This window comes from Talpa occidentalis, unplaced genomic scaffold, assembly GCF_014898055.3.
Source record: "Talpa occidentalis isolate TD23 unplaced genomic scaffold, MPIMG_talOcc4v2.1 talOcc4.1112, whole genome shotgun sequence".
NCBI classification, from domain to species: Eukaryota; Metazoa; Chordata; class Mammalia; order Eulipotyphla; family Talpidae; genus Talpa; species Talpa occidentalis.
Window position 1 is genome coordinate 150 of NW_023601119.1, and position 11,619 is coordinate 11,768.

Sequence of the window (11,619 nt, forward strand, 5' to 3'; positions counted from 1 at the left end):
GCTTCAGGGGCCTCCCTGGTGGCGCACGGGGTTAAGCCTCAGCATTATGAAGCATTCCACTGCCACTGTAGCATGAGTTCGATTCCTAGCCAGGGAGGTGACCCACAGGGGACAGCAGACCTCTCCTGTATCGCCCGCTGCTTCCCTTAGCAGTGTATTTCAGTCAGTCCGCCTGTTCTGTTCCCCACTCTGTCTCTGGTGAATCCTCTCACCCCCCACCTCTGCCTTACACCCCAGTTCTTGTATACATAAATAAATAAATCTTTAAAAAATAAATAATATACTTCATTATAATTCATTTTAATATTTTTATGTATCTATGTCTTTAAATATTTTCTACCATGTGTAGTACCCTTTATGTTCATAGCTTAGCAAATTTAATTTCTGATCACTTTTTAAATTAAGAAATACTATGAATCAAGCAGAATATGTACAAAGAAAATTTCTCAACAGTTGCACAGTCTGGTTCAACAATTACTAGAGAGATGAGAAAAACATTTGAAATCGTTAGTCACTAAAACTAGTTAAAACAGTTGTCTTTATCACCAAACACTGAATATAGCAAATACATTTTATTCAGAGATAAAAGTTAATTGAAATCTTGAAAGACAACAGAGAACACTATTGAATATAGTTTTTAAGCAGTATTTCATTTTGCTGTTAATGCACTATATGTAGGTTGTACATATAATATGAAGAAGTATATTAATTGTTGCTTACTTCCAAAGCAAAACTTGAAAAAATTTGGAAGATTGTGACAACCATGAGCTCTAAATTTTATTTCTTTTGTACATTTATAGCCAATATCATTTATTTATTTTTTATTTTTTAGCCAATATCATTTATTGAGGTAAAATTTTACTTTTGAATTCTTGTTTTTCCGTGATAAAATATTATTCTCTTATTGGAGAAAATATTGTTGAGTTTTAAATGATAATAAGAACTGAAGATATGCATACTACATGAAATATTTAGACATTTTGTTATCTTTTATTTAACTTTAACTATAATTTAAGTATTTTTGTGTACAAGGCAATTGGTAATTAATTTGCATGACCCTGAATTGAGAAATTTTCTGTTTTATTACATTATTTATAAGGAAAGCATTTGTGAATTAAGAAATCAGATGTCTATTTTTCATGCTGTTTTCTTTACTAAATAGATTTTGTCCTTTCAACACTTAATATTTAAATGGATTTTTGTTCTTTGAGTTTCTCCCTGTTTATGTAATTTAAGCTCCTTTTATGGAGTTGAGATTCTAACTATACTTAATAATAAGTTAAGCAAGACATTTAATGAGGTGCCTAGGTAATATTTTGAATGATTTCATTCTCCCATTCTTTATGTGCATGTAGCTGGAAAATTAAGGGTGGCTTCCAAGGGACCTGCCACAAAAGTAGAGGTAATATGATCTCTTTTAGAGTAGTGAAGGAGTGTAGTCAGTGTTCATTACTTCATTCTCCAGTAGATATTTTCAGCACTAACTTGCTTGGAAAGCTAAGGCAGAATAAGAGGCATATTTAAAGTTAGATACCACTTGTTTCTGTATGCATATGATAAGATTTCTTAAAGATAAAAGTATAAAGGGTACTGGAAATGTACAAGTTAATATGTGAAATTTCTAATTTTATCAAGAAATTATGTTCTTATTGCAGTATAATAACTATACATTTATTAACTCATAGTGCTTTTAAATGACAGGAAATGTTTATACATCTCAATTTAGAAATAAATTGAGTCTAATGGAATAAAACACCTCACTTTTTCTTTTTAAAATAGTTTAACAGTATAAAATACAGAAGAAAATAAATATAATACTAGTTGGCTAGAGCATGGGAAAATTTGTATGGTTTTTCTAGAGCAGATGTAATGTGTAAAGATGTAATGTGAGTCACATGAGCAATTAAAAATTTTCTAGTAGTCTCATTAAAGTAAAAGTAAATAGCTAATTAATTTTAACTATAATTTAATTAGTCTAATATATTTAAAATTTTATCATTCCAACATTAATATAGGAATTATTGATGAGATTGTATTAAGCGTTTGAAATGATGTATGTCTTACATTTATAACATCTCAACTATGAATGCTAAATTTAAAAAAAATTTTTTTAAAAGATTTATTTATACATACAAGAATTGGGGTACAGGCCAGAGTTGTGGGAGATGAGAGAATTCACCAGAGACAGAGTGGGGAACAAAACAGGCGAATTGACTGAAATATACTGCTAAGGGGAGTAGCAGGCAAGTCAGGAGAGGTCTGCTGTGCCATGTGGGTAGCTCCCTGGCCGGAGATCAAACTCGTGCTGCAGTGGCTGCAGCTAGCTTCATAGGTTGTGTCTTAACCCCTTGCACCACTAGGGAGGCCCTGAATGCTAAATTTTAACTTGAAATACTTAATTTGTATTTAGCTTTCATAAAATTTACAATTGAATAAGGTAAATTAAGATATCCAAGTTGTTTCAGGTACTTAACATTTTTCCAACTAAATCAAAAATTACTGAATTAAAAATACTTAAAATTAAGAACTCAGCTTCTTAGCCACACAAGCCACGTCATGAGGACTCAGTCATTTTGTGGTTGGTGATATTTGTGTATACGTCAGAGCTAGCTTGGTAATATATGTCAGTATATCAAATTTGTATAACCTTCGAGCTAGCAATCCCACTTGTAAGTACCTAGAAAAAATGGAAAGATACTTGTAGTATAATGTTCATCAGAACATTTTTATTTTCAAAGAAAAATCAAAGACAAAGAAAGAGAACTCAAGGTAAATTCTAATAGACACATATAAAAGAAGACTTCTCAGTCATAAAAATAGTAAAGTAATAAAGTTGATAGAATTTCAGCGTATAAAGATGGTATAATGGCCAAGGGTCAAGAAAACTTCAGTTTTGTTAAGGTGTGATGGTAATATTGACGATTTTATTATATTTAGAGGTAATCTGGTCTTTTCAAGATCTTGATTAAATATCAGTTATGCACCTTCATAATTAGAAAAAGAGTATATGCTTAATAGTCAAAGAGTCCACTTTTCTACTTTCTGTTGGCTATTATCTTTCTGACTTAAAAAAAAAAAAAAAAAACTGCACTCTTTTGGGGATGTCCTGGAGTAGCAAGGTAAGAGCTTTGGAAGAAAGGAAATGTAAACTTGAAAATGAAATCACTTAAAGACCACCTTTTCAAGTTGGTATCTAAAAATACTTGGTTGTTAATTTGAATTGGTGTTAGAAATGTTTGTTAGCAGTTTTATAAATCACATGAAGTTCTGTGAATAAGTTCTAAGTTGCTTAGCTTTATAGTCCTGTAGAGCATTACAGATGAATGTGATATTGGGAAGAAGGTTTGAAACATGAATAGTGGTTTCTAGGATGCTACATAATTTGTAGATGTGAAGAGACTGACAGTCTGAGTCAGATCTGTTGAGATACAAAAAGATTAAAAATTACTTGACTCTGAAAATAAGATGTATCTTTCCCAGATAACTCAGTCAATATGCATTTAAAATAATTGTTGTCTTTTTGTTACTCTATAATAGCCATTGAAAGGATCTTTTTTATTAGCATCTTATTTACAGCTATGAGTAGCCGAAAATTTCTATTTTCAAAATAAGTTGTTTGAAAAATTTAACTTGTAATTGACATCTGGAATTTGTAGCATAACTTAATTACTTTAAAAACAATTCTGTGAATGGTGGTTTTAATTCTCAGGGGAGGGGGCCTCCCTGGTAGCTCAAGGTGTTAATGCGCAGCCTGTGAAGCTGTCAGCAGCCTTTGCAGCATGAGTTCGATCCCTGGCCAGCCAGGGAGCAACCCACATGGCGCAGCAGACCTTTCCTGACTCAACCTGCTGCTTCCCTCAGCAGTGTACTTCGGTCAGTCTGCCTGTTCTGCTTCCCACTCTGTCTCTGGTGAATCCTCTCAACCCCACACCCCTGGCCTGTAACCCAGCTCTTGTATGCATAAATAAATAAATTTTTTTTAAACTAATTTATTTATTTGTACAAGCACTGGGTACAGTCAGAAGCGCAGGCGGGTGAGAGAGAATTCACCAGAGCCAGAGGGGAGAGCAGAGCAGGCAGACTGATGAAATACACTGCAGAGGGGAGCAGTGGGCGGAAGAAGAGGTCTGCGCGCCATGTGGGACCCTCGCATGGTGGCCAGGGATCGAACAGGCACTGCAGAGGCTGCGGGCAGCTTTGCAACCCAGCGCTCAACTGCTGTGCCACCGGAAAGGCCCAACAACTCATAGTTTTTCTAAAATGTTGTGTAATTTATTTTAAAATCTTATTATTTCATCTTTCACAGATACATACAAAATGAAGCTAATTAGATTGTTTGTTCCTGAAAACATTGACACATACCTTATCCACATGGCAATTGGGATTCTGGGAAATGATTTGAACAACAGACTGTTATGTCAACCTTCTTGTGATTCCAACAAAAAGAGATGTTTCCCCAACTCTGAAGAGAGCTGTTCAAGTTCTAAGAGAAGCAAGGAAGAAGTATGCACTGATACCAAGGTATTAATTACATGTTGAATTTTCATATAGTGTTAGTTTGTTTATACTAGAATGCTGTATTTTAAACTGTTATAAATTCTGACATAAGACTACTTTAAAGAATCTATGTGCTATGATTTTCTTTGCGTTTCATAAATCTGACTTGAGAAAGTGATTTTTTTTTTTAAATACAATAAAAGGGTAGTTATTATAATATGCTAAACAGATACACTATTTGTATTGTGTGGAAAGTCAGCTTATATTTTACTGCTGCATCAGAGTAAATATACAGCTTGGAAACTCTTTCATAGGTGTAATTAATATTGGCATATGGAAGTTCATGTGGTTAATGAAAATGAAAACAAATTTATTAGAAATACCCTGAAAATGTCTTATTATTCTGTCATTAATCACATTCTGTTCCTGTTAAGTATCTAAGAAGGACAATTTGTTGGTTAGGATCCTTAGTACATCTTAATGTGCTTTTTTGCATGACCACAGAAAGACCATGAATTTAGTGCTGTTTTAGATAGTATATTTTATTAAAATTAAATGTTTTGAAAATCCTTGCTCCGGTGTAAGGTAAATAGTAACCACAGAGGGCCTCCCTGGTGGCGCAGCGGGTTGAGCACAGCGCTGTGAGGCTGTCAGCAGCCTTTGCAGCACAGGTTCGATTCCCAGCAGGCCAGGGAGATGCCTACATGGTGTGGCATACTTCTCCTGTCTCACCCGCTGCTCCCCTCAGCAGTGTTTTCTGTCCGTCTGCCTGTTCTGCTGCCTTCTCTGTCTCTGGTGAATTCTCTCACCCTCCTGCACCTCTGGCCTATACCCCAGTTCTTGTATAAATAAATACATCTTTAAAAAAAAAAGTAACCACAAACAGAGTAACTTCTTTGATAATGTGACTCTATTAAATAATTGTATAAATTTGAAAATTTGACCTTCAGTATCTTCCAGATCTAAAATCTGACTATGTTAAAAGTTTATAAAACCTATTAAGTAAACAGAATTTTAGTTCCTAGATTATAAATACAGCATGGTAGTAGATGATTGCTAATATTTACTAGAGTATTAGAAACTGCATTTCAGTTCTAAGGTAATCTTTATAAAAGTTTTCCTGCATTTTCAATATAGTGTTTCCAAGTTCAAAAAACTCTCCTGTTGTTTTTGTGTAATATTCAGAATATGGAAATTTGGTTTATGAGATGCATAGCTCTGCCACTTATTTGAACTTTCTCTTCCTTGTCTCTATTATATCTTTCCTGCTTAATTTTGATTTAACCTTTCATTTCTCCTGAGTATGGGCATTCTCTTGGAAGACAGCATTAGCTGATCAAGAGAGTTCATAGGAGCCTGTCATTCTAGCCACTTATTACCAGTCAACTGGTAACCAGTCAGCAATTGACCCTCAACTGCTATTGGGTTGAGCAAAAGCCTTGCTCTTTTCAGATGCTGTTCTCAATTTATCACGCTTTCCAGTGTAGACCTGTGTCTCTTTTGGGATTCTATGTCTTAGGCTCCTCATTGCTTGTCTCTACCTTTTCTAGTACAGATGCTATACCATATAAGTCTTTTTTTAAAAAAAAAAGATTTATTTATTTATGCATACAAGAACTGGGGTATAGGCCAGAGGTGGGGGTGGTGGTGAGAGGATTCACCAGAGACAGAGTGGGGAGAAGAACAGGCAGATTGACTGAAATAGACTGCTGAGGGGCACAGTGGGCGAGTAAAGAGAGGTGTGCTGCACCATGTGGGTAGCTCCCTGGCTGGGGATCAAACTTGTGCAGCAGTGGCTGAGAATAGCCTCATAGGTTGCGTCTTAACCCCTTGCGCCTCCAAGGAGGCTCTATACCATATAAGTCTTATGGCTGTTGGTAGTTTCTCCTCACATGCTTATTGTTTGGGTATCCTAAAAATACCTTTAAAATTAGTTTCATTATAAATGTAGATGATAGATTTTGGTTTTGCTAATTGGTTTAACTGTTCAAATGCTATGTGTAGAAATATAAAAACTATGCTGCTCCTGCCATTATATACCCAGAACCCTCTTTTATATTACTTTCCTTTTTGTTTTTCTTGACTGCATTAGAAGAGAGAGTGCTATTTCCTGCCACATCACTGAGTTTGGTTTTAAACTAAAATAATCAGTATTATTTACAAACTACTTTAAGATACTCAGGGGAAAAATGCCTTATGGATAATATATCCATCATTGTTGAAATTTAGTACTCCAGGATACTAAAAATTTTCTTAGCTTTGCTTTTTTAGGTATTTTAGTTTGGCAAAGAAAGTGGCACATGCTATAACTATTTTGAATTCTATAAAAATTATAAAGGTTGCTGGGACATGTCCTGGTGCTATTTCATCAAAAGAAGAGATTGACAGAAATTCACCAAGACTCACTTCTGGGAATCAGCCATCCAGTGATCCAGAAATAGACGATTTATTTACGGATTCTCATTCACAGGTAAATTGATTTGACAAAATTGGGGGTTTTTTTCCAAGTTTTATTGATTTGCTAATAATTATGTAAGTATATGATTAAGAGGAGTGCAACTTCACACCTCCCTGTGTGTATGTGCGTCTCTTACCATCTACCAACTTTCCCATGCTAAAACACTATCACCAGGCCTCCCTGGAGGAGCAGGGGATTGAGTCGCAACCTGTGAAGCTATCTGCAGCCTCTGCAGCACAAGTTCGATCCCCCACAAGGGAGAAACCCATAATGTGCAGCAGACCTCTCCTGACTTGCCTGCTGCTCCCCTCAGCAGTGTACTTCGGTCAGTCTGCCTGTTCTGTTCCCCACTCTGTCTCTGGTGAATCCTCTCACCCCCCACACCTCTGGCCTGTACCCCAGTTCTTGTATGCATAAATAAATAAATCTTAAAAATAAATAAATAAAACCTTATCACTTTCCATCCCCTATTCCCTTCCTTCTCTCCCTCATCTACTCTGGTAACTAGCATGTTTTTCAGAGTCTGAGAATATTCTTGTTTTGCCAGTTTGTTTTCTTTGGTTATTTATATTATACAAATTAATATGACCATCTGGTAACTGTCTTTTCTCCTTCTGAGTATTTCATTTAGCATAATCACCTCAATATTAATGTATTTTATCCTAATAGGCACTATTTCATCTTTTTAAATAGCTGAATAATATTCCATTGAGTATATATTTCACAATTATTTTATCCAGTTGTCTGTCAGTGGGCATTTAGGTTGGTTCCATAACTTGGCTGTTGTGAATAATGCTGTTATGAGCATAGAAGTATGTAAAATTTTTTTGTGTGTTTCATATTTCATGGTGTTTGGGTAAAAATATAATAGTGGTTTTTCCATTTTTATTTTTTGAGTAATCTTCATACCATTTTCCATAGAGACTGCACCAATTTTCTATAGAGGCTACATTCCCACAAACAGGGATGAGTTTTTCCTCCACATCCTTGCCGACATATGCTGTTTCCAGGTTTCTTAATATAGACCTTTGTCACGGGGTGAGGTGATATCTGATTGTGATTTTGATTTGCACTTCCCTTACAATTGGTGTTATTGCACATTTTTTCATGTGGCTGTAGGCCATTTGAATGTCTTTTTTTCTATGTAAGTTTCTGTGTAAGTCTTTTGCCTCTTCTGGTTTTGTTTGGTTTTATTTGGTTTGGCTCTTTGTTGTTTGGTTTTGTCACTCATGTGATGTGCAAATATCTTCTCCCAGTCCACTGGTTGACTTTGTTTTTGTGGTGGTTTCAAGGCACAAAGGCTTTTTAGTTTGATGTAGTCCATTTGTTTATTTTTGGTTTTGTTGCTGTTGAAGTTGCCACTCACATGCAGCCTTGTCCAGGAGTGTATTGCCTGTGTTTTCTTTTATGTATTTTATGGTATCAGGTCTTATAGCTAAGTCTTCAACCCATTTTGAATCAATTTTTGCATATGATCGCATTTCATTCTTTTGCATGTGGCTGTCCAGCACTATTTTTTTGTTTTATTCCTCCACTTTTCTCTCAGAATTGTTTTGCCTATTTGGAGTTTTTTGTTTCCTTGAATTATATCTGCTAGCAACTGAAGTTATCTGTTGGCAACAGGATTGATACTAAAACCTTTTAAGTCTTGAAGACTTGTGATTTGTACAAGGCTGTTTTATGCTGACAGTCTTTCAATAAATAGGTGAGTTGATCTTAGAGGAAAGCTTTCAGTTTTTTATCTTTGAGTATTCTTGTTGCTGTGGACTTGTCATACTTGGTCTTTATTATGTTGAGGTTTCTTCCTTCTGCCCTCTTTATTGAGAATTTTTACCATAAGTGGATTTTGGATCTTATGAAATGCTTTCTCTACATCTATTGAAATGATCATGTGATTTTATCTTTCCTTTTGTTGAAGTGTTGAATCACAGGGATAGATTTGCAGATGTTGAACCATCTTTGCATACCTGGAAAAAAATCCCACTTTTTCATGATGTTTGATCCTTTTAATGTATTGTTGAATTTACTTTGGTAAGATTTTATTGAGGATTTTTATATCTATGTGCACTAAAGATATTGGTCTGTAGTTTTCTTCTTTGTGTGTGTGATATCCTTGTCTGCTTTTAATATCGGAGTGATGTTGGCCTTATAAAATATATTTGGAATCATTCCCTCTTAAATTTTATGGAAGAGTTTGAGAAAGATGATACTAGTTCATCGTTGAAGGTTTGCTCGAATTCAATTGTGAAACCATCTTACTCTGAGCTTTTGCTTTTGGGAAATTTCTGATTATTGTTTCAATTTCCTTGTTTGTAATTGGTCAGTTCAAATTTTTTATTTCTTCCTGATTCAGCCTTGGGAGAGTGTATGATTCTAAGAATTTATCCATTTCACCCAGGTAATCCAACTTATGGTTATAAAGATGTTCGTAGTAGTCTCTTATGATCCTTTGTGTTTCTGTGATCTCTATTGTAACTTCTCTTTTATTTCTCATTCTGTTTATTAGAGTTTCTGTCTTTTTTTCTTGGTGAGCCTAGTTAGAGTTTCCTCTATTTTGTTTATCTTTTCAGAGAACCAACTCTTGGTTTCATTCATCTTTTGTGCTGCCCTTGGATTAAAAAAAATATTTTCTTCAGGAACTTTTAATTTAGGATTCAGAGACTTCAGTTAGTACATGAGCACCATTAAATTCTGCTAAGTATTATGCATGCATACATTAATTTTTTCCTCAGAAGTGTATTTCTAGTTTTTAGCAGGTTCTCAAAAAAGTCTGTGAAGCAAAAAACAATTTAAGAAATTTGTTCATCAAATTTTTTTGAATATCACCTATATCTCAGCATCTCTGCAAAGTGCTGATAATGGCTGACCTGCTTTTCTATTCTGTCTGACATTGTACATTTAGAAGTTATATGGTTTTCAGATGTCTCACATAACTTTGTGTACATGTGCATACCACATGCTTTTTCCCAGGCAGAAACATTAAATTTACCATTTTGGCCAACCCAAAGCATATACACAATGTGACATAGATGTGAAATAATTTTACAGTTCTTTCCTACCCAAGTGAGTGTCTATACCTGAGTACCTAAGAATAGATAACAGGGGGACAAGTTTGATACAGAAATAGATTGTGTAGATCTCACTGTTTTGTTTTATCTGGAGAAAAGATGTTGGATGTGTATTAAGTAACCTATGTTACTTTATACAAATAGTGTGCATTGTTAATAGTACAAATATTCTTTCTGTATTTCTTTCCTATAGATTTCATCTGAAACCTTAAATACAAAATTACCTGAATGGCGTGCCAGAGGAAATTATGCCAGCAAGAAATCAGTAACCAAAACAAAAAAGGGGGGTCTTTTTAGTTAATCTGGCATTCGTCAGAGGAATTCTGTATGTCTTGTTTTGTTTATAAGATGGGAGTTTCATTTCTGAAGGAAATAATATTTCAATTAAAAAATTACTCTATTCTCAAAGTAAAATTCAAGGACTGACATCGTAAAACAGCATTGTACTGTTTATTGAAGGACTGACATCGTAAAACAGCGTTGTACAATTCACATAAAGCATGTAAGTCTTCAAGAACCTGAGTGAGTGTATCACAGAATAGAGTATTAAATTAATTTCATACAAGATTGCTTTATGAAACTGTGTAACTGCCCTTTTTTCTAATTTAATTTAACATTTATCTGGAAAATGTAATGTGCAGTGATTTGATATAGCTAACAGCTTAGTAGTTCTTTGATGATTGTATATAATATATATTTCTATATTATCAGAATTCTGTCTTGCGAATGAAAAAAGCATAATTACTTTCAAGTTATCTTTACTATTTTTAGAAGAAGCTGTTGTACACATTGTTAAGTGGTGTTAGTAGACCAGACCAATGAAAATAAAATAACAGTTTGGACTTTATGTTTGAATCTGGTACATGATCAAAAACTTAAAAAGTGAGTCAAACTGTTCCAAAGTTCCAAAGTGAGGGAAAATTCTAGAATTGGGCTAAAATGTAACAGGAAACACTACCTAAGGGGAAATGAGGATTTGATATTTGATAGCAGTTACAAAAAGTAAAAGTTACCTTTATACCCCAACATGTCCACCCCTTATATATTAGTGGGAACACAAAGAAGTTGAACTTGAAATTATTCATTTTTTTATTGAGGTAATGTTGGTATACAACACTATATGATTCAGAGGTATAGGTTAAGTATGTTACCACCCTCCACCCACCAGCACTGCATCCATATTCCTCCACCATAGTCCATTAAGCCCCCTCCACACTTTACACTCTGCCCTCACCCTTCCCGTTTGGTAACCTCAATTCTACAGTCAGATTTCTAGGGTTTGGTTTGTATCTCTGTAGTCTAAAAATGAATGAAATCATGTGGTGTTTGTTTTTCTCCTGACTATTTCACCTAATATAATCCCCTCCAGTTCCATCTATGTAGTATAAATGGCTAGAGTTCATCTTTTTTTTTTTTCAATAGCTGAGTATTTTAACCCAGTTATCTATCCTTGGGCACTTTCCATTGCTTGGCATTTTAATAATGGTGCAATGAACATGGGAGCACATATATTCCTTTGAATTAGTGTTTTTGCATCCTTTGGGCAGATACTTATGTGTGGAATTGCTAGATCATATGATAGATCTACTTTTAATA

The 11,619-nt window shown here is 34.6% G+C and overlaps 1 protein-coding gene across 1 annotated transcript; it reads left to right on the forward strand.

Annotated features, from left to right (window-relative positions):
* Positions 1-4,284: 4,284 nt before the first annotated feature.
* LOC119239756 (bifunctional 3'-5' exonuclease/ATP-dependent helicase WRN-like) lies at positions 4,285-10,617 on the forward strand. The gene is made up of 3 exons (XM_037504174.1): positions 4,285-4,521; positions 6,836-6,967; positions 10,217-10,617. The coding sequence occupies exons 1-3, from the start codon at positions 4,318-4,320 to the stop codon at positions 10,322-10,324; spliced, it is 444 nt and encodes a 147-aa protein (XP_037360071.1). The 5' UTR covers positions 4,285-4,317; the 3' UTR covers positions 10,325-10,617.
* The last annotated feature ends 1,002 nt before the right edge of the window (positions 10,618-11,619 follow it).

Bases quoted from the DNA above. Each gene is read 5' to 3' on its own strand.
- LOC119239756 (XM_037504174.1), top strand. From the start codon at position 4,318: ATGAAGCTAATTAGATTGTTTGTTCCTGAAAACATTGACACATACCTT. The intron at 4,522-6,835 runs GTATTAATTACA...AAAATTATAAAG, and splicing joins AAGTATGCACTGATACCAAG to GTTGCTGGGACATGTCCTGG. The intron at 6,968-10,216 runs GTAAATTGATTT...TCTTTCCTATAG, and splicing joins TTACGGATTCTCATTCACAG to ATTTCATCTGAAACCTTAAA.